Source organism: Pipistrellus kuhlii, unplaced genomic scaffold, assembly GCF_014108245.1.
Source record: "Pipistrellus kuhlii isolate mPipKuh1 unplaced genomic scaffold, mPipKuh1.p scaffold_m20_p_39, whole genome shotgun sequence".
NCBI lineage: Eukaryota > Metazoa > Chordata > Mammalia > Chiroptera > Vespertilionidae > Pipistrellus > Pipistrellus kuhlii.
In genome coordinates, this window is record NW_023425539.1 from 3,410,045 (window position 1) to 3,430,426 (window position 20,382).

At 56.3% G+C, this 20,382-nt stretch overlaps 1 protein-coding gene across 15 annotated transcripts in view; it reads left to right on the top strand.

Annotated features, from left to right (window-relative positions):
- MYO18A (myosin XVIIIA) overlaps nucleotides 1-20,382 on the top strand; it is a 103,741-nt gene that overhangs the window by 12,339 nt on the left and 71,020 nt on the right. For all 15 annotated transcript variants that reach the window (XM_045571061.1, XM_045571064.1, XM_045571066.1 and 12 more), the window contains exon 2: nucleotides 1,308-2,383. In XM_045571061.1, coding sequence (XP_045427017.1) covers nucleotides 1,388-2,383 — 996 coding nt within the window. In that variant the 5' untranslated portion in view covers nucleotides 1,308-1,387. The remainder of the gene's footprint in view (nucleotides 1-1,307; nucleotides 2,384-20,382) is intronic.

Below are 20,382 nucleotides of genomic sequence, written 5' to 3' on the forward strand. Positions count from 1 at the left end.
ATTAGCTGGTGCACCTGGGCCCTTGGGCAGCCCTGGCCTTCATGCCTTTCCAGGCTTTGTATCTGGGTTGGAGGTCCCTCTCAGGAGAATGGGGAGCCTGCTTGGTGGTGGGGGTGGAGTACACAGAAAGGAAGGCCTCTCAGGGCCTTGCAATAGGTCATCAATAGGTCATCGTGTCTAGAAGTCCGGGGGAAGGCCTTCATGGGGAGAGAACAAAAATTACATTCCGTTTCTAATTAGGTGGTACGGCCTACTCCTGCGTCTTGTTGCCTGCTGGTTAGGACAAGAAAGGCTCTCTCAGCTCCCCACCCCAGGTTTTTCCGCTCCGTCCCAGGCAGGTGTGTCTTGTGGTGGGAATAGGTCGGCGCCCCAGGCCCACGGGCCCCGGAGCTCCGGGCTTCTCTGACGCCGCCACCACTGTCTTCCTGAGATTATATTTAGGTGCTGGTCTGGGGAAAAGGATGTGAGTTTTCCAGGATCCTGTTTATCCAGCAGACCCTCCCCTCCTCCCCTCCCCTCCCCTCCCCCACCACCCAGCTGTCTGTCCTCCGTCCAGACTGGAACTTCCCCTCACTTCCCTCCCGGCTCCGACGTGGGTGCCCAGGACCCAGAAAGAAGACAATGGTTGCCGTTGAATCCTGACACAGCCATCTATTAGCTGGCTGACAGCTAACATCTACGTAATTTTTCCACGTGTAGAGATAATGATGCTTTTCTTGCAAGAGATGCTGTGAAGTTCAAACGAGGTGGCGTGCGTAAAGCGCCTGGCATTCTGCCCGACAAGCGGTAGTCATTAAACAAGGGCTGGTGCTTTGAGGATCTCCGTCGGGCAGTGGCGAAGGCTGCTGCTCTGGGGATGCCGGGCGCAGGGAAGGGCCCAGCGGCACGTGATGTCTGTTGCCTTAAGGGGCACGGCTGTGGGAGGCGATGGTGCAGTCTCTCTTTTCTTTTTCCCCTGTGCTTGCATCTTCAGCCAAGTCCCAGCTCGGCTTAGAGGAATCCTCCTCCATGCTCACCTAAGCCGGGCCTCTCAGAGATCGTAGGAAACCAGAGACTTCGGAGTTTGGGTTTTTACAGCCTTATCTGAACCTCCAGTTTCCTTATTTGTAAGATGGGGGTAACAATGGACCTCCTCATAGCAGGGTGACGGCGCTTCGCTGAACTGAGGCAGCATTGTGTGAGGCAGGGAACCGCCGGGATCGCCATGGGGGGTAGCCAAGCTCAGTCATCGGCCCCGTCTGGACTGGGGACGGGGCGAGAGGCTCCACTGGGATAACGTTCCTCTTTCTCTCTGTGTCTGTCTGCAGCAGCAAGGTGGGACCCAGAGGCCCTGTGCTGAGCACCCATAACCCTCCGGGGGTACCCCCCCCAACATAGCACCCCCACCATGTTTAACCTAATGAAGAAGGACAAGGACAGGGATGGGGGGCGCAAGGAGAAGAAGGAGAAGAAGGAGAAGGAGCGGATGTCGGCGGCCGAGCTGAGGAGCCTGGAGGAGATGAGCCTGCGACGAGGCTTCTTCAACCTGAACCGCTCCTCCAAGCGGGAGTCCAAGGCGCGCCTGGAGATCTCCAACCCCATCCCCATCAAGGTGGCCAGCGGCTCCGACCTGCACCTCACCGACATCGACTCCGACAGCAACAGGGGCAGCGTCATCCTGGACTCGGGCCACCTCAGCACAGCCAGCTCCAGCGACGACCTCAAGGGCGAGGAGGGCGGCTTCCGGTGCTCCGTGCTGCAGCGCGCCGCCAAGTTCGGCTCCCTGGCCAAGCAGAACTCCCAGACGACCGTCAAGCGCTTCTCCTTCTCCCAGCGCAGCCGGGACGAGAGCGCCTCCGAGACCTCCACCCCCTCGGAGCACTCGGCGGCCCCGTCCCCGCAGGTGGAGGCGAGGACTCTGGAGGGACAGCTGGCGCAGCACCTTGGCCCGGGCCACCCTCGCCCGGGGCCCCGGCCCCAGGTCCCTGAGCTGGTGACGAAGAGGTTCCCGGCGGACCTGCGCCTGCCCCCCGTGGTGCCCCCGCCGCCCCCTGCCCTCCGGGAGCTGGAGCTGCAGCGGAGGCCCACCGGGGACTTCGGCTTCTCCCTGCGGCGCACCACCATGCTGGACCGCGGCCCCGACGGCCAGGTCTACCGGAGGGTGGTCCACTTCGCCGAGCCGGGTGCGGGCACCAAGGACCTGGCCCTGGGGCTGGTGCCGGGGGATCGCCTGGTGGAGATTAACGGGCACAACGTGGAGAGCAAGTCCCGGGACGAGATCGTGGAGATGATCCGGCAGTCGGGGGACAGCGTGCGGCTCAAGGTGCAGCCCATCCCGGAGCTCAGCGAGCTCAGCCGGAGCTGGCTGCGGAGCGGCGAGGGGCCCCGCAGGGAGCCGGCCGATGTGAGTGTTTCCCGTGGGGCCTGGGCCGCAAGGGGTGGGCAGGGACTGGGTTGCTGATGGCTGCCGTGGTGGTACTGAGGCGGGCGACTGGGGTACTCAGAGCCTAGCGGGTGTGTGAGTGGTGACGCCGGGCCACTCTGTGGGCTTCAGGGACCACCTCCTTGGCTGGTGGGGAGAAGGCACCTCAGGTGGGGGTTATATACATGGTCATACAAGCTTCATGATACAAGCGTGCGTTAGGGTTTGGGCACCGTATTTCCTGAGCCAGAAACTGAGCCATGGAGGCTAATGTGCCAGTTCCAGATGTGAGACACAGTCTTATATTCTGGATTAAAATATAGGATTTCCACGTTATTTAGATGTTGGAGGTGGAAAAAAAAAGATAAATTATTTCAAATCAGGGCTGTCCTGAGTCATCTAGGATGTTCAGCTGCTTCGGTAGCTCCTGGGAAGGTGACCTCAGGCCTCCTCTTGCCCCTGAGTGAGTGAGGAGCTGAATACCAGGTAAGGTTGCAGAGATAAGCAGGGGCCAAATCATGAAAGACCTTAAACCGTTGAACCCTATTGAAATGAGACCCCTGTAGTGTTTGAAGCAGGGGAGGAGCGATGATCTGGTTTACACAGAACCCTTGTGCTCCCAGAGTTTTACTATTACTTTTCCTGGAAGAAGGAAATGCATGGACCTGGAGCAGTAACAGGGGTTAAGCCCACAGAGATAGTATGACCTGATGATCCCTGAGACCCCTGTCCACACAAAGCAAAAGTGGGAGGGGGGGGTGACCTAGGCCCCGAAGAGATTTAGGTGAAAGGTATCCATCAGTTCAGCAAATAGCCTGTTTACTTCCCAAGGACCTACCCAGTTTAACTCCTGAAGAGATGGTCTCTAGGGAGATGGAGATCTGTAACCCCAGTGATCTTTCGATAGGTTGGCTACTTACCGGTCGAGAATGTTCTGCCTGGAGGCACCATCTGAAGGACAGGTTGGCCTCCGAGCAGCCCTCTCTCCAGCTGTGGCTTTTAGGGCTGTCCAGGTCCCTGGAGCCTGACCAGCACACGGCCTGGCCGGGACCTTTCCGCACTAAGTGACCAGCCAGATGTGTCTAAGTCAGAAGAGGGAGGAAATGCTGAGGAAACAGGCAGAGTCCCGGTCCTAGCTTTCTCCCGGGGAGGGGAAGTGGCTGCTCAGATGGCTGCTCAGCCCAACAGCAAGCCTATCGGGCCTGGAGGGCCTGGGAGCCGCAGGGTCAGCCTCGGGCAGGAAGCACTGGAGCTGGGTTCCAGACCTTCCTTTTCCCTGGGGCTGGTGGGGTCAGGCAGCTTTGTTAGTCAGGAAGGGGCAGTGAGTGGGAGGGCGCCTGTCGTGGAATCCAGGAAGGACCCAGATGCTTTAATTCCAGAAATACATTGAGCACCTTCTCTGTGTTAGCCACCAGGGAACTTCCCACAGCTTAGAGGGAGCTGTCTTTATCTCGGCACCTAACACCGTACCACGTTGCCATGTCTGCCTCCTTTCTCCCAGGCTAACCCTGCCTTCAACAGACAGAATATTCTTCCTCTTAAAGAATGAGTCCCCCAGGGGATTGCTGCCAGCTCCCCGCCGAACCACAGCACAGGCCGCCGTGGGGCTCAGGGCCTGGCATCACAGATGCTGCTCAGTTCTCTCTGTAGCTCAGGGATCGTCCTGGCATCTCATGTTTCCCAGCCGCTCTCCTTCCCAGCTAGCTGCTGCCGCCACCTCCCTGGGGAAGCGGGTGGTTTAGCTTTGGAATCCCCGGTGGATCCCGTCTCCCAGCTGGTAGCTCAGAAGGGCTGGCTCGCTCTGGCCCCGGGGGCAAGCCCAGCTGGTGCCCCGAGGACTTCCTCCCCCACAGCGGGGATCTCGCAGGGGACTCCATGGAGAGTCCCATCCTCATGAGTCTCCTAGGACTGACAGGACAACAAGGAGCAAAGGGCTGGAAGGAGCCCCATGTCTTTTCTTACCTGGGTAGTTGGTGGCGCCTCAGGCCACAACAGAGAGGAGCAGAATGAGCGTGGCATTCTGGTTTTCCGGGCAGAGCCCGGAGCTGGTGAGGGAGTGCTGTAGCCTCGACTGAGGCTCTTATCCTCTATCTCCTCTTCCTCCCACTCCTACTCCTGCTCCTTTTCTTGGCGGCAGTTCTAATCCTAGTTCCATGCCAAGAAAAGGGCCTTCCCACCTCCTCCATACTCCCGGGCGGGGCACCCTGACAACTCCAGCCCCACAGGGACAGCTCTGGTGGCCACCCTGCCCGTCAGGCCATCCATCAACCGTGTCCACACGTTGCCTGTCCCCAGAGCTCTGGAGGAGCTGGCTAGCCATCTGTTCTCTTTCTGCGCACAGACAGGGGCCAGGCCCCGTGGCTCCTGTCCATGGCCTGTTCAGAAGGCCCCGGGGAGAGACAGCCCCTTGGGTTTCCTTCTCACATGGTGTGTGTCCAGACCGCTTGGCTCACACCTTGTCCCTATGTCTCTGGAGCTGCCAGACAAGGCTCCACTGGAAGGAGGGGTGAGCCACAGGAGTAGGATAGACTTGGGGCCTGATAGAAATCACTCAGCAAGCCTGAGAGAAGCAGCCTTTCTTCCGCCATCTATTCCTCCGCTCATCTGTCTACCAAACAAACATTGGTTGAGCATTTACTGTGTGGCAGGTCCTGGGGCCCAGCAGTGTGCGGCACACAATCCCAGCCTCGAAGATGAAATCAAAGAAGGGTGTACACCCAGCCCCAAGGAACTCAAAGCCTAGTGGGAGATGGTCAGGTAGTAGGTGATGACATTACCATTTGAGAAGCTCAGTGATAGACCTGTACGGGCTGCAAGGGAGCACAGAAGAGGAACTTCAAGTACAGTCTTTGGAATGAATCAGAGGGAGAGAGCTGACATATAGGGGAGGCCAACGGGAGGACAAGACTGTATTAGTCACAAATCAGAGAGAGATTGACACATTTGGGGAATAAGGCTTGGGACAGCCTATGGGGACGCTATTGAGAGAAGCAGCAAGAGAGGCAAGCAGGGGTCAGTCAGGTCGCAAGGCCCCTGAGAGTCAGGCTAGGGAATGTAAACTTGAACCTGAGGACAATGTAGCCATTTAATCAGGGAGCGATGGGCACAGATTTTAGAAAATCTCCCGCTGTTTATGGAGAATGCGTTTGGGTGAAGCTAGGGGAGGATTGTGAGGGAGCTGTTATAGTAAACCTCGTAGAATGAATGGAGGCCTGAGCTTAGGTAGAGGCGATGGGGATGGAAAGAGGTTTCAGATGTCAGCAACGGAGGTAGGCTCTGGAGCAGCGATTCTCAACCTGTGGGTCGCAACCCCTTTGGAGGTCGAACGACTCTTTCACAGGGGGCCCCTAAGGCCATCGGAAAACACAGATATTTACATTACGATTCATTAACAGTAGCAAAATTACAGTTATGAAGTAGCAACGGAAATAATTTTATGGTTGGGGTCACCACAACATGAGGAACTGTATTAAAGGGTCGTGGCATTAGGAAGGTTGAGAACCACTGCTTTAGAGTCTTGGTGACCGGCTGGGGTGAGGGGAGGAGGAGGAGGAGGAGAGGAGAGGGTAAGTGTGACTACCAGGTATGGGGGAGGATGCTGAATTCTTTCCGTGGTTCTTCCGGAAAGAGTGTTTCGGGGGCATCTGTTTTGAGAAAATTATTCTTAACTTTTCAAAGAGTTCCCTGAGTCTGATGAGATTAAGGAAGGCGTTGGTAAAGAGGAGGATCTCAAAACCCCAGTTGGATCAGAATTCTTCTCTCCAGTTCCATGAGTCTGGGCAGGAAAGCCAGTGCCCACTGAGAAGGCGAGGAGGCCGGGTGGGGACTGCGGTCTGGGGGTAGGGAGGGCTGGTCCTTTCCATTTGTCTCCTCAGGAAGCCCATCGTGGGGCCCGGGTGGGTTGTCTGAGAACGTGCGATGGTTCTGCTGAGCTCGGAAAAGCCCACCTGGCTGACCCCTGGCCAGTGTGGTTGTTCTGCTGCTGCCAAGAGCCAGAGGAGCTGGCCTGCAAGGGAGCCCTACCCAGAAGGCACTGCTCCCGGAGTTTTTGAGGTTGTGGTTGGAGGGGAAGGAGGTGCCTGAAGGGAGGCCTACCACCCCTTCCCAGTCAGACCTAGTTTCCTGAGCCCCGCAGAGTGATCAGGCATTGGCTAGAGATCCGTGGTAGAGTTTTTCCTCCCATCGGACCTTGGGGTTTGTCCACAACCGTTACAGGGCTGTGAGGTTCCTTAAGAGGTCATCCTAACCATCCAAACCACCTCCACGTTCAGGAGAACCTAGGAGAGTGCATGGTATAGTGGAAAGAACATGGACTTTGGGACAAGAGAGATCTGTTTGAGTTTGACGGAAGTCACCAAACTTTTCTGAGCCTCCGTGTTCTCATTCCCTCGAACAGGCCCAGGCCCTGGGCACTGTGGGGTTACGTAAATAAAGTAGAATCTTCCCTTGAGGAAGCACAGACCTAACTAAAGAAAGGCAACTAAGCACCTTCATTGCTGCCATAGATGTCTGTCCAGGTAAACAGTGGGGTGGGAGGGAGGAAGTGGCGATTAGGAGAGAACGTCACCCTTCTTCTCTGTAAATGGGCCTTATTCTTGCCTCTCAGAATCGAAGATGATGGAATCAGAGAAGGATGCACACGCTGCAGCTCCTCTGAGAAGGAGGATAAAGGGACCCTTGTTTTTCACTGTGTGTGCTATACCTTACGGGTCTTTATTTATCTGTATGCATTTGGTGAGGTCACAGGCAGACTCTGGCAGGTCGTAAATGCTTCTGGAGATTAGTACCTTTCTCTCTGTCCAGTCTCTGAGGACATCAGGGAAAGTAATTTTGCAGCCTCCGTAATTAACCAATCCTAGTGTTCTCCCATCATGGCCCCTGGTAAGGTTTTCTTTCCAACAGGGACGCCTGATGCTTTTGTCCAAACTATTTCACTGTAGTTTTTGGTTTGTTTGTTTGTTTGTTTGTTTGTAGCCAGCTTAAGGGTGAGGTGGGCCCCTGGGTGTCCGCTAGCTTTTCCTAGCTTCTTAGAGCCCAGCTTCTCAGGCCTGTAGGCATGGACACCAGTGGCCCTACAGGAGACAGGCCAGTCAGGGTTGCCTGCCAGATCACTTTGCCATAGCGGAAGCCCTAGATCCCTGGTGGAATCTATTTGAGCCTCATCAGCCTTGACCAGGTGCTGTCAGGAGTGGGGACTGAGATTCCAAGGAACCTGGAAATTGTGCCGGGCAGTGAGCTTCTCCCAGGGGCTCTGGTGTGGCTGGGTGCTGCCTGGGCTCAGAGTTCTAGAACGCTTCTGTTCCTCATGCTGCTCTGAATGATCCTTGGAGGGGTTTTTGTTTTTTTAAAGCAGAACATTTTTACTTCATTTTGTGCCAAAGCTGCAGGCGCTTCTGGCATCGGTCTCCCCACGTGAGGGCCCTGGCTTGGGGGCTCAGAGCAGGACTCGAACGGAGTTCTTGTGGAAATGAGGGGCCCATGGGTAGGTTCAGGGGCATGAGAACGGATGGGTGAAAGGTTTTTAGGGACGTGTTGGGGGTTTATCCATCCTGGATTGGGGGGTACATGGGACCAGCAGGACAGAGTGGTGGACTAGGTCATTTCTATTCTGCTAGGTCTCCCTTCTCTGTCCTCAGAGGCGCCATTCTGCCTTCTTCCCAGGGAGATGCTGGTCAAACTGTAGCCCCTGTGTGCCCTGACCACCGGCCGTGGGTGGTGGGCACAGTGCCCAGGCCACATTGAACTGGGGGTGGGTACATGCCGTGGCCACTGGTTGCTTTTGCAGGCACGGCTCGGAGCCCTGGCGCGGGGGCAGGGCCTTGGTTGAGGTGGCCTGTCCTGGCCCCTCCGCCCCGGCCAGAACCGCTCTGGCCCACCCTGACCCCCTCGGCCACCCTGCCCTCTGCTCCCTCCTAATCTCTCCTATTTACATTGAAATGGTTCTGGAAAATACCAGATATGCAAACACCCAGACTGGGGGGGGGGGTGCGGAGTGGGGTGAAGTGGGGGGGGGGTGTGTGTGTGGCGGGTGGGAACACAAGTATTTTAAAAATGCTGCAGATCTCTCCAGTGTTTCCCAGAAACCACAAGCACGCGCTCCGCCTGCCAGCAGGGCTCCCGCCACCACGTTCCTCTAAGCTGCTGGCTTCTCCTCCCTGCGGCCTGGGGTGAGAGCAGCATCCGGGGGGGTGGGGACCGGTGACCCAGCTGGGGCCTGGCACCTCCATTGTCAGTCCCGGGCAGTGGTACGGCTGTGCCCCGGGCACCCAGCAGCCAGCTCCGGGGGCACCCCCCATGCCGGATCTGCACTGCGGAGGAGTGGAGTCTTCATGGCTCCCGGCCTCCCGCTGAGCAGTTTAGGGGGGAGGGGGGGTCCCAGCCAACCCTAGAATCCGCGTGGTGTTTGGCAGCAGCTTCTGTTCTGTTAAATGCAGGGGACAGTGTCGGCGAAGCTGCTTGTTTTTTCAGTTGTTGGCTGCAGTCTGGCTGGGAGATAGTTTCCTTAGACCCAGGTCACCACCACGCCGGCTCCCTGGATCTCCCGCCACACGTTCCTTCCCCTCCGCGGCTGGGCCCAGCCTCTCTGCAGGACGGCGGGTGTTTGTCCGGGGTTCTGTCCCGTATCCAATAGAGCAGTGTTTCCTAAAGTGTGGTCCGCGGACCCCCAGGGGTACGGGAAGAGTTTGGTGGGGGTACGCGTTGCACCGGAGTTTGGTGGGAATATGCACTGCACCGTGCTTAGCTGTGCCTAATTCTACGTTCTCATGAGTATGAGGGGTACTCAGCGTTATGAGAATTAAAGAAGGGGTACACATATGTCAAAAGTTTGGGAGACACTGCAATGGAGTGTGCGGCGCACACGACTGCCTCGGTGGTGTTGAATTGATCGATAAAGATTCAGCTGAGCAGAAAGGCCGGGAGGAAAGGGCGTGAAAAATAACAGCAAGGATGAGGGCGATGCTAGCGCTCACTGCCCATCAGGCGCTGTTCTAGATGTTTAGTCCATATTAACTCGTTTAATTTCCCCAACAACCCTTGAGGTATTACAAGAATCTCTCCTTCATTGGTGTGGAAACTGGATTACAGAGAGGTTAAGACCACATAAACCACCTAAGGTTTCAAGGCTTCTAAATGACTTGCCAGGATTTGAACTCAGGCTCCTTGCTCCTCACTAGCGTGCTCTCTAGTAAGTCCTCCTCCCTTAATGCCATCAGGGGGTTCTTAGCACTGTGACGGAGTGACGGATAAGGAAACCGATTTTAGCAGAGGCTGATTGTCATAAGCAAGAGCGAAGTGCCGCCGAAACCAGTTTGGCTCAGTGGATAGCTAGCAGGGGTCCTCAAACTTTTTAAAGTGGGGGCCAGATCACGGTCCCTCAGAGAGCTGGAGGGCCGGACTATATGAACTACTAATTCCTACTGTAACATCTCGGCTGCGCTCACTGCCCAAAAAACCTGGCGGGCCGGATCAGACTCCTCTGCGGGCCGCAGTTTGAAGACCCCTGGGATAGAGCATCGGCCTGTGGACTGAAAGGTCCCAGGTTCGATTCCGATTAAGGGCATGAACCTTGATTGCGGGCACATCCCCAGTAGGGGGTGTGCAAGAGGCAGCTGATCGATGATTCTTTCTCATGGATGTTTCTAACTATCCCTCTCTCTTCCTCTCTGTAAAAAATCAATTAAAAAAAAAAAAAAAGAGTGAAGTGCCTAGGCCCTAGGGTAGGGGTGTCGAACTCAATCAGAGAAGGGGCCAAAATCTAAAATCCAGCCTAAATCGAGGGCCGAATGGTTTACTGAACAGTCATAAACTGTCACTGTGATGGAAACGCAGCGGAGTGAAGTGATGACAGCGAGGTGCGGGCTACATTGCAAGGCCTGGCGGGACGGATTTGGCCCGCAGGCCTTGTGTTTGACACATGTGCCCTAGGGCATCTCCCCAGGGTTATAATGAAATGACGCCGCACGAGATGGCATTAGTGGAGGGCTGGCTGCACAGGGCAGGGGACGGCAGTGTCTGGGCAGCCTCGCCCAGGCCTGGCCCTTCTGAGTCCCGCTGCCCTGGAGGCCTCTTCTCCAGAAGGGAGGGGACGCCAGGTGACCGCACTCTTGCTCTTGTTCTGTGGACAGTGAGCCGTGGAAGGCGTGACCGTTGCTCTCAGGCCCCCCTGCAGATGAACCAGAGCACGTGAGCCGAGGGGCACGCAGGCAGGGGGTAGCCTGGTGGGAGCTGGGAGAGGTCCGGGGAAGAGTGGCCGAGGACGAGAAGCAGCGTCTGCCTGGGCAGCATTTGGGCGGCTCTCCCAGCAGGGATGTCCCTTCTGCATCTCCTCCTGGAAGGCAGGGGAGTGGCCCCTCGCCTCCTAGGCCCTTGCTGACATACTGGTACCTCCCGCCGCGGTCACCTCTGACCAAGAGCAGGGCCTCTCTGCCGCCCAGGGCGGGCCGCTGTTGTTTCCTAGTGTGCGCCGTGGGGGAAAGGCGGGCGCACAGCCTGGCAGCGTGCCCAGCAGGTGGTGGGTGTGCAGCGCAGAGTTCCCTCTTGCTTCTACCACTGAGCTCCCGCTGTCCCTTTCCTCTGGAGCCAGGGTCGGGAAACCATGGCTCGCTCGAGAGCCACATGTGGCTCTTTGGCCCCTGGAGTGTGGCTCTCCCACAAAGTACCACGGCCTGGGCGAGTCTATGTCGAAGAAGTGGCGTTAGAAGAAGTTTTTAAGTTTAAAAAATCTGGCTCTCAAGAGAAATGTCAGTCGTTGTCCTGCTGACATTTGGACCTGTGGACAAATGCGTTTGCGGACCACGGGTCTGGAGTGTAATGCTTTCCCCTGCCCGCCCTCCCGCACGCACGCTCCTGGGCTCCGTGTGCCTGTCACCTCCTCAGGGAAGCCCTCCCGGCTCCTCTCCGACCAGGTCAGTCCCGCACTCTGGCGGCACCCGGTCCTTCCCCTTCATAGCTCTCATCAAGGCGGCAGGGAAGTAGTCACCTCCTCTCTCCAGGGCTTGGGCGCTTTCTGGGAACAGGGGCTAGGTTTTGAAGAGGATGGTTCTCTCGTCAGGAACTGGCTCCCCGTTCTCTGTCTGGTTGTCATTGTTTAGCTCAGGCTGGGTTCCTAGGCCTGGGTAACCTGTCTGCAGTGCATTAGCATGTCCGGCCTCCATAGAGGGAGCCTGGGGGACCACAGCGGGCTGTGACTTGTCTGCAGACAATACCATGGCCCTGTGTCTGTGTCCCTGGCACTCGGCAGCTCCCACGGGCCTGGAGGGCAATGGGCTCAGGCGTCTGGGAGCCGGCGCCTGGGGAAGGGGCTGTGGGAAGGGGGTTTCTGGGGCTGGCCTGCCCCCTGCCCCTGCCCTGGAGCCCCGGGAGGGCACAGGCTTGGGTCAGCAGCACAGGCAGGGTCACAGGGCCCAGCCCCGGGGATATGGATTACAGAGGGGTTAAGGTTAAGTAAGTTGCCTTAGGTTTGTTGCCTAAGATCCCCCAGGGGGCCCAGGAGGAATGTGCCTGCCTGGCTGGCTGCAGGTCTCCGAGGGGGCGGAATGTGGCCCTCGGGGTTCATGGCTTCCTCTTCCCTTCGGCTGCTTTCCCTGGCCGCCTTCCTGCTGGAATGCCACAGGCTGGGAATTTTCACGGCCAGGATTTTCCCCAGGCAGAGCCACAGATTGCAGCTGGAGCCCGGGACGGCTCCTGCCTGGGCATGGGCAGAAGCCACCGGAGAGGGCCATGGCGGATGCCAGGGCAGCCCTGGCTCCTCTGCTCTTCAGGCCTCGGCTCAGTTCCCACCCCTTTGGGATGTCTATCTGTCTCCCCCCTGGGCCAGGCCCGGGGGAACCTGGGCTCCTGGGGCTGTGGGGCTCCGGAGAGGTCGGGAGAGGCCGCGGGGACCAGAGACTCCACCTCGGTGAGGAGAGAACATGGCCGAGGCCTCACTTCCTCCAGCCACGCCTGAGTCACGGAGGGAGCGGCCTCGGATTCCGCCCTCAGGTGGGGCTGTGCCTGCCAGGCCCAGGCTCTCTGGCCCGTGGAGGGCACCCAGCCTTGGAAGGAGGTGGCGCCTCTGAGAGTGCCACCTGTATCTGTCCTCCACCCCGTGGGCCTGGTTCCCTTTGCTAGTGACCTTTCTCCTGTGCCCTTTGTCCCCTGATCTCCGTTTGGCCGGCTCCTCCCTCCCATTCCCGTTTTTTTTTTTCTTTCTTTCTTTTTTTTTTTTTTTTTTTTGCAGGGAGCTGACTCACTTCCTCTCTCCCTCCCTGACTCCTCTCCCTGCCAGGCCCTGTGGTGGCAGGGTACCCACAGGGAGGCAGCTTTCTCACTTCCCAAGCTCGCTCCTCTGGCGGCAGAACGGGCTGCCCCTGGCTCTGGGTGAAAGAAGGCTGGGGGTGGGTTGGAGCAGGAAGGGGACTGAATAGCTCTGGACTTGAGGCAAGGCCAAGCGTGAAAGGCTTAGCCCACTCAAGGCAGGTGCCAGGCAGCCTCGAAGGGCACCTGCTCCCTGTCACTCCCCCTGGGCTGGGTCCTGTGGAGGAGAGGGGCTGGAGATGCCATCCTCGTGACCGGGGCCCCTGCCCCCTCGAGAGCAGAAGACATCTGCAGCGAGAGAGAGCTCCGCCAGAGTGGCATGGCTGGAGGCCAAGCCGTGACGGCCCCGCCAGGCACACGAGGCAGGCATGACCCTGTGACCCCCAGCTCCACGAACAGCCCCATCACAACAAGGGGAAGGCGTCTGGGGATGCCAGGGGAGCTTTCCAGGGATACAGGGAGGGGAAGGGCCTGATACTATCTCCCTGCGCTGGTTCTCCTTGCTGGGGCCTGCAGCCTGCTCCTCCCTCTCCCCCCTCCCCCGCCTCCCTCCTCTGTGGTCTGGTTTGATGGTTGAACTGATCCCGGAGGCTCAGCTTCCGACAGTGAGGGGTTCCTCCGGAGTGGGCTGGTGTCTCCTGCCTGGTTCTCCCCGGAGCTGTGCAGGCGGTAGGAGCCTTTGTGTCTGGCACCTCAGGCACAGAAGACCCAGCCCGTGCTGGGCCTGGCTCAGCCTGGCACCCTTGGCGGCCGGCAGCCTAGGTTACCTAAAGGACACACGGGCGCAGGACAAGGTCCCCACTCCCTCAGCCATGCAACAATGTCACGGAGACAAGATGGCGACGGGGCCCGCCGCCTGAGAGGCCTGGGGACCGCTGTGGGCTGCCTCCCTGCAATCCTCCTGATTCCCCCGAGAGCTTGGCCTTGCCTGGCAGAGCCCCCTTTGCCCGATGCTGGTCTTGGGGTTTCTGGACAATGACAGGAGTTTCTTGATCAGGTGAGGTGGAGGGTGGCAGGCAGGAACCAGGCCTGGGCTTGGGGAAGGTGAGGGGTATCAGCCGGACCACCGTGCCCTCCCGCTGGGCTGTGGACCCCCTCTCCCCCCCCACACACACCAGCACATAGATGCACACAGCCTGCATTCTTCCTGCAGGGCCCTTAGCATCCCCAGCCCCACCCATTAGGACGTGGGTCTGAGCTTGGGGAGCAGTACAGAATTCCCCTCCCCTCTGTGAAGGGACATCCAGCTTGGAAATGGGGACACGGACACACACACACACACACACACACACACTACAGAATTTAGTCTGGGTTGTCCTTTTCTCCCAGACTCTTCCAAAACATGTCCAACCAGCCCTCCCCTTCTCTGTCTAGAGTAGGGGTGTCGAACTCAATCAGAGAAGGGGCCAAAATCTAAAATCCAGCCTAAATCGCGGGCCGAATGGTTTACTGAACAGTCATAAACTGTCATTGTGATGGAAACGCAGCGGAGTGCAGTGATGACAGCGCGGTGCGGGCCACATTGCAAGGCCTGGCGGGACGGATTTGGCCCGCGGGCCTTGTGTTTGACACATGTGGTCTAGAGGAAAGCTGGCCTCAGACGGGAGGACCTGGGCTTGGAGTCGGGAGGTAGGAGCATCGAGCTTTCATCAGGGCCCTGGACTCCCTGCCTCGCCCTGTGGTTTTCTTTGCGGTCTCTCGTCTGTGCCTCTGGAAGAGGGAGTTCTGCTATAAAGAGTCCCCTAGCCTCCTCTTCCACCCATTCTCTTCAAAAAATAAAAAATGGCAGCTCTCACTGCTGTGGAAACAGATGCTCGGCGGATATGGAGTTGGGTAGAAGAGCTGGTTGGGGCTGCAGGAATGGCCTGCAGTTCGTTTTGGGGCAGGAAAGAGGAGGAAGACAGCACAGGGCCCCCGGAGCGGCAGCTGCGTAGGGCTGTGTGTGCTTTATGAACACCTTGGTACACAAGGACTGCGGAGCGAGGCCGCCTGGGTTCAGATCCTGTCTCTGCTGCTCACCAGCAGGCGACCTTGGGCAAATCATTAAATTTCCCTGCGCCTCATATTCCTCCTCTGTAAAATAATAATAACAGTAGTACTTTCCTTGTAAGATTGTTTTGAGGATTAAATGAAACAATAATATAAATCACTTAGAATAGTATTATCATCATCATCATCATCATCGTTAATCTGTCTCCGAGTGCTTGGGGGTTTGATGAGTCCTTTGCCCACAGGCCGGTTAGCGGCTCACTCTGCTGGGCAGGGTGGGGGGGGAGAGAGGGGTCTGTCCTTAAGATGTTGCTTTTGATCGGCGTGCCTTCCAGGCGGACCTAGGGAAGTTAGGCTCAGACTGGCCCCCAAGGCCAGTCGCCGCAGAGTGGGGTTGCGTTGCCCTGAGCTTCCAGTCTGTGTTGATGCCAGTCTCTAAAACGGTGCTGCTCCCTCCAGTCCGATTCTTGGCTGATGCCAGTGCCTCTGGGACGCCAGACTTCTCTCTGCCTGCTTGTTTTCCAGTTGAACAAACTTGACTTTCCTGTGGTCTCTCTTCACACCTGTCCTGCCTACGACAGCCCTTCTGGGTGAAGGCTGAGCGGGTGCTGAGGGCAGAGCTGAGTGACGGAGCAGAGGCAGCCTCCGCCTGCCAGGCCCGGGGTCTGATCGCCGCGGCTCCTTTCACACACACACAGCTCGCCCAGGCACTCCCACTGGGTTTTCTAACAAAACCTCCCAAATGAAGTGCCTGTAACAGATAGAATGTAACAGATCCACACCCTTTTCCCTCATCCCCCTCTGCCTCCCTCCCCGCCATGGATTCAGGGCTGGGGGAGCCTGTCTCTCTGTCACGGCAAGCATGCCCAGTGTCCTTTCTCCGTCCTGTCCTCCTTCCCTGCTTCCTCATTTGGTTCATCCAAGTGGCGACACGGAAGGTGCTGGTTTATAGTCCCGCTGCTCAGGGTGAGGCTTCACTGGCCTTATTTGCCCTGGAAACGTCAGGGTTCTGCTGCGACCTCCCTCTCCTGAGCGTTACTGTCAGAGGACCTAGCAGCAGCGATGTGGGGAGCGGCGATGTGGGGAAGCCCTCAGGCCACTGCATTCCAGATGCCTTACCCAGGCCTGGTCCAGAGGCTCCAGAAACAGGAGTGATTGTGTGGCTCTGAGAGGCTTTCTTCCCAGCCTGGAGGCCTGGGGTGGGGGCTGGCTTCCAGTCAGCCTCGCCTTTCCAGCCCCTCTGCATGGGGCTTCCGCTCCCAGGCTGGGTGTTCACTTGCGGTGGCTACAGCCCCCTCCCCCATGTCTTTCTGGAGCCTAAGGGTCAAGGCCAGGCCCACGGGGGCAGAGGTGGGAAAGAACGGTGGGTCAGGGGCAGTACCGGAAGGAGTCTTTGGCCAGGATGGCCAGGACCAGCTGGAAGGGGATCTTCTGGGCCGGATGGACTTCTGCAAAGGTGGACGTGTCCCATAGTCTGTGACTTCCAACGTGGTAGCCATCAGCCACATGTGGCTATCAAGCCCTTGAAAGGTGGCCAGTGTGCCTGAGGAACTGAATTTTAAACGTTATTTGATTTTGATTAAATCAGGAAGATTAACATTGCTTCTATTTAATTTCAATGTGTATTTTTATTTTTTTTAAATATATTTTTATTGATTTCAGAGAGGAAGGGAAAGGGGGAGAGAGAGAAACATCAATGATGAGAGAGAATCATTGATTGGCTGCCTCCTGCACGCCCCCTACTGGGGATGGAGCCTGCAACAGGGCATGGGCCCTTGACCCCAGCATCAAACCGGGGACCTTTCAGTCTGAAGGTCAATGCTCTATCCACTGAGCCAAACCGGCTAGAGCAGTGGACAGCAAACTGCAGCTCTTAAGCCACATGATGCTCTCTGGCCCCTTGAGTGTGGCTCTTCCCCAAAATACCACGTGCGGGCGCACACGTACAGGGTGATTGAACCTTCATGACCCACGCGCAGAAGTCGGTTTTCGGCTCTCAAAAGAAATTTCATTCGTTGTACTGTTGATATTTGGCTCTGTTGACGAATGAGTTTGCCGACAACCGGGCTAGGGCTTAACTTCAATTTAAACAACCACATGTGGCCGAAACCGGTTTGGTTCAGTGGATAGAGCGTCAGCCTGTGGACTGAAGGGTCCCGGGTTCGATTCTAGTCAAGGGCATGCACCTTGGTTGCAGGCACATCCCCAGTAGGGGGTGTGCAGGAGGCAGCTGATCGATGTTTCTCTCTCATCGATGTTTCTAACTTTCTATCCCTCTCCCTTCCTCTCTGTAAAAAAAAATCAATAAAATATATTTTTAAAAAAAAATAATCACACGTGGCTTGTGGCTACCGTATTAACTAGCTAGCTCTCTGCAAAGACGCGGCGAGCTGCTCTTGAAGGCTTGCCGCTTGCAGCCGCCCCGGTGAGTCTGGGAGGGTGGCATTGTCCCTTCCTTTCCTGGAGGAAGTCTGTCCTCTCTGGCAATTTCTCCACTTCACCAACTCTGGCATCCTGATGCCCCAGAGCCAGCAGGGCCCTGGCTGCGAGCCACCGCAACTGGGGCAGCGCTCCCCGCTCGCCAGGCGTGTTTTCCGCCCAGCGCTGAGGCACAGGTGCGCACATGCCCCCGTGGATTTGGCCGGGCTGTTACTGCGGGGGTGGCGGGTTGGTAGGAAAAGTTAGAAGCGTTTGCTTCTTCCTTCCTGCTTCTGTGGAGACTGGGTTTGTGCTGTATTTTTACCTCAAAGAGTTCCCAAAACAGGCCCAGAAGGGGCCTCCGGCAGTGAACACACAGATCCTCACACGCTTAGTGAATGCCCAGCGTCTGGAGGAGCCTGAGGCTGGCCGGAAGCCCCTGACTTTGGGAATAAGCACCACAGGCCTGCAGTTCTCACCCTCCTGGTGTGACGGCAGAAAGCAGGTCGGAGGGAAGCGATAAATGGAACGCACTCGGAGGTTCGGAAAAGGACTGTTTATTCTGATACTGCCGGCAGAAAGGGAGAGCAGCAGGTCATCCATAAAAATCTGCTCTGCCACCCCCCATAAGTCAGATGCTTATACACTGAGTGACCAGATTATTATGATCTCTGAATGCATAATAATCTGGCAACTCAGTACACACACACACACACACACACACACACACACACATATGTTTGTGTGTGTTTCCCCGAAAATAAGACATCCTCCGAAAGTAAGACCTACTTACAGGTTTCCTTCTGAGTGAAATATAAGGCATCCCCCGAAAATAAGGCCCCCCCAGGCTAAACATGAGAGATTTGGTCCACTGATTCTGAAAGAAATGGAGTCACAAGAAATTCACCAGGAAATTCAGGAATTGGATTGTAATGATGATGTTCCAGAAGATGATGACATGATTGTCATTGAATAAATAAGTAAGTTCTTGATACTGTAGGATTCACAGTTTGTCTGGTTTGTGTTGACAACTACCATACTACCGTACCGTATACAGGTAATAAATTTCCTTTATTTTCATTTAACAATAAATGTGTACCGTATTCTTCTTTATGGAAAAATAAGACCTCCCCTGAAAATAAGACTAGCACATCTTTGGGAGCAAAAATTAATATAAGACACTGTCTTATTTTCGGGGAAACAGGGTATATATATATATATATATATATATATATATATACACTAGAGGCCCATTGCATGATATCTGTGCAAGAATAGGCCTTCCTTCCCCTGCTTTGCACCGGACCTCCCAGGAGCTGGCAAGTCCTGTAGCTCCCCCACCCCCAGCCCCGCCTAGCCACTCTGCATCTGCATATGCAAATTAACAGCCATCTTTGTTGGTTAATTTGCATATTCCTGGCTGGCTGTGTGTGTATGGGAGGTACAGTCAATTTACATGTTGGTCTATTATTAGGTTTATATATAATATATATATATATATATGTGTGTGTGTGTGTGTGTGTGTGTGTGTGTGTGTGTATTAGAGGCCTGGTGCATGAATTTGTGCATGGGTGGGGTCCAGCCAGCCTGGCCAGGGGAAGGGGACATGGTCGATTGGCCGGCCTGCCTGCTGGTCAAACTCCTGGTTGAGGGAACAATTTGCATATTAGCCTTTTATTATATAGGATTATTAGATAGGATATATGCTGAGTGGCCAGATTATGCTCAGAGATCATAATAATCTGGCCACTTAGTGTACAGGTAGGACACAGATTATACAGGGAAATTGGATTATAGGCATGAGGAAGTAGGAGGCCTGAGTGGGACTTCTATGTTTGAGCAACAACCGTGTTAATCTTTCCGTGAGAAAGGAGCATTCCAAGGTTGACTCCCAGGTCCTCAGGGCATACAACTCCCAGCCAGGTGAGAACCTCCCCTCTTTAACCAACACAAGGCAACCATGGTTAACAGGGCATGGTCAATATTTCCAACAACCATAGCCAGTCCCCAATATTCCTTTCTTGCCCCTAAAAGACCTTATCGATATTTTATTTAAATCGGTGTGGCTAACCCTTAAACTGGGTTTCCTAGTTTCCTCCTGTGGAAATGGAGAAGCGTTGTCATTTATGTGGAAAAGAGAACAACGCTTTGTCATGTTTATTCTCTCCTGTCTGCCAGAGAGGGTGGAGATGGGACTCTCCTGCAGTAGACTCAGAACTGACCCAAGGAGGATTATGGGAAACGGTCCTCGGGGCCGGCCCTTGGCTTTGGGCCTTGTGGGAGCTTGAGGAAGCAGAGGCAGCTTGGAAATCCCCAGGGCGATGAGGAAATCCCCAGCAGCTGAAGAATCCTCAGGGACCTGAGGGCTACACGAGCTGCCAGCACCTGACTCTGAAGGGACGGACTCCTGGTCTTCACAGAGAATACAAGCCCAGACATCCCCGCATGGGCTCTGTGCCATGAGATGGTGGGGTGTCACCAGGCTCTGAGCGGACCTTTGGGTGTGCCCAGGCAGGGCTGTGTTGACTGGGGAGCCCTAAGCCTCAGGAATCACCTCTGGGGCTGGCCACCCCAGTCCACTGACCTTCCTGCTTGTCCCAGACCTCTGCCCACCGCACAGGTTCAAAGCGTCTCTGGAGTCTTCTGTTTATTCCCGTAGTCATCCATGCATTCATTTTATTCCATCCCCACGTATTTACTGAGTGCCTACCGCATAGGAAGGGCTTTGGGGATGAAGCTGTGATGAAAGCAAAGTCAGCACTGAGCTCATCTTTGCCTCTTCTGGCCCTACCCTCCAGGGTAAAGCCAGAGGCCATCTTGCAGCTGGCCCTGGGGCCCTCAGCCTGGAGCTCTCAGTGGCCCCTCCAGGGTCAAGAAAGGAATATTGGGGACTGGCTATGGTTGTAGGAAATATTGATCATGCCCTGTTAATCATGACTGCCTTGTGTTGGTTAAAGAGGGGACGTTCTGACCTGGCTGGGAGTTGTACACCCTCAGGACCTGGGAGTCAATCTTGGAATGTAGTCCTTTCTCACGGAAAGAGCTCAGGAGGTGGGACCCGGAGCCAGCCCCGCGGAGGTGGAATCCGGTGAGAAGGGGCGGCCTGCCCTCTGCTGGGCTCCGGCGGCGCTGCAGGGCGGGTGCAGCCCGGGGTTCCAGCGCATGTGCCGCCAGGCCTTGCCCTCAGCTCCGCCCCTGCGCCGGCCGGCGGGCGGGCCGGGTGGCACCGGCGCCCTGTGGCCTGGAGCCGGCTGGCGCGCTCTGGCCTTTGGCCCGTC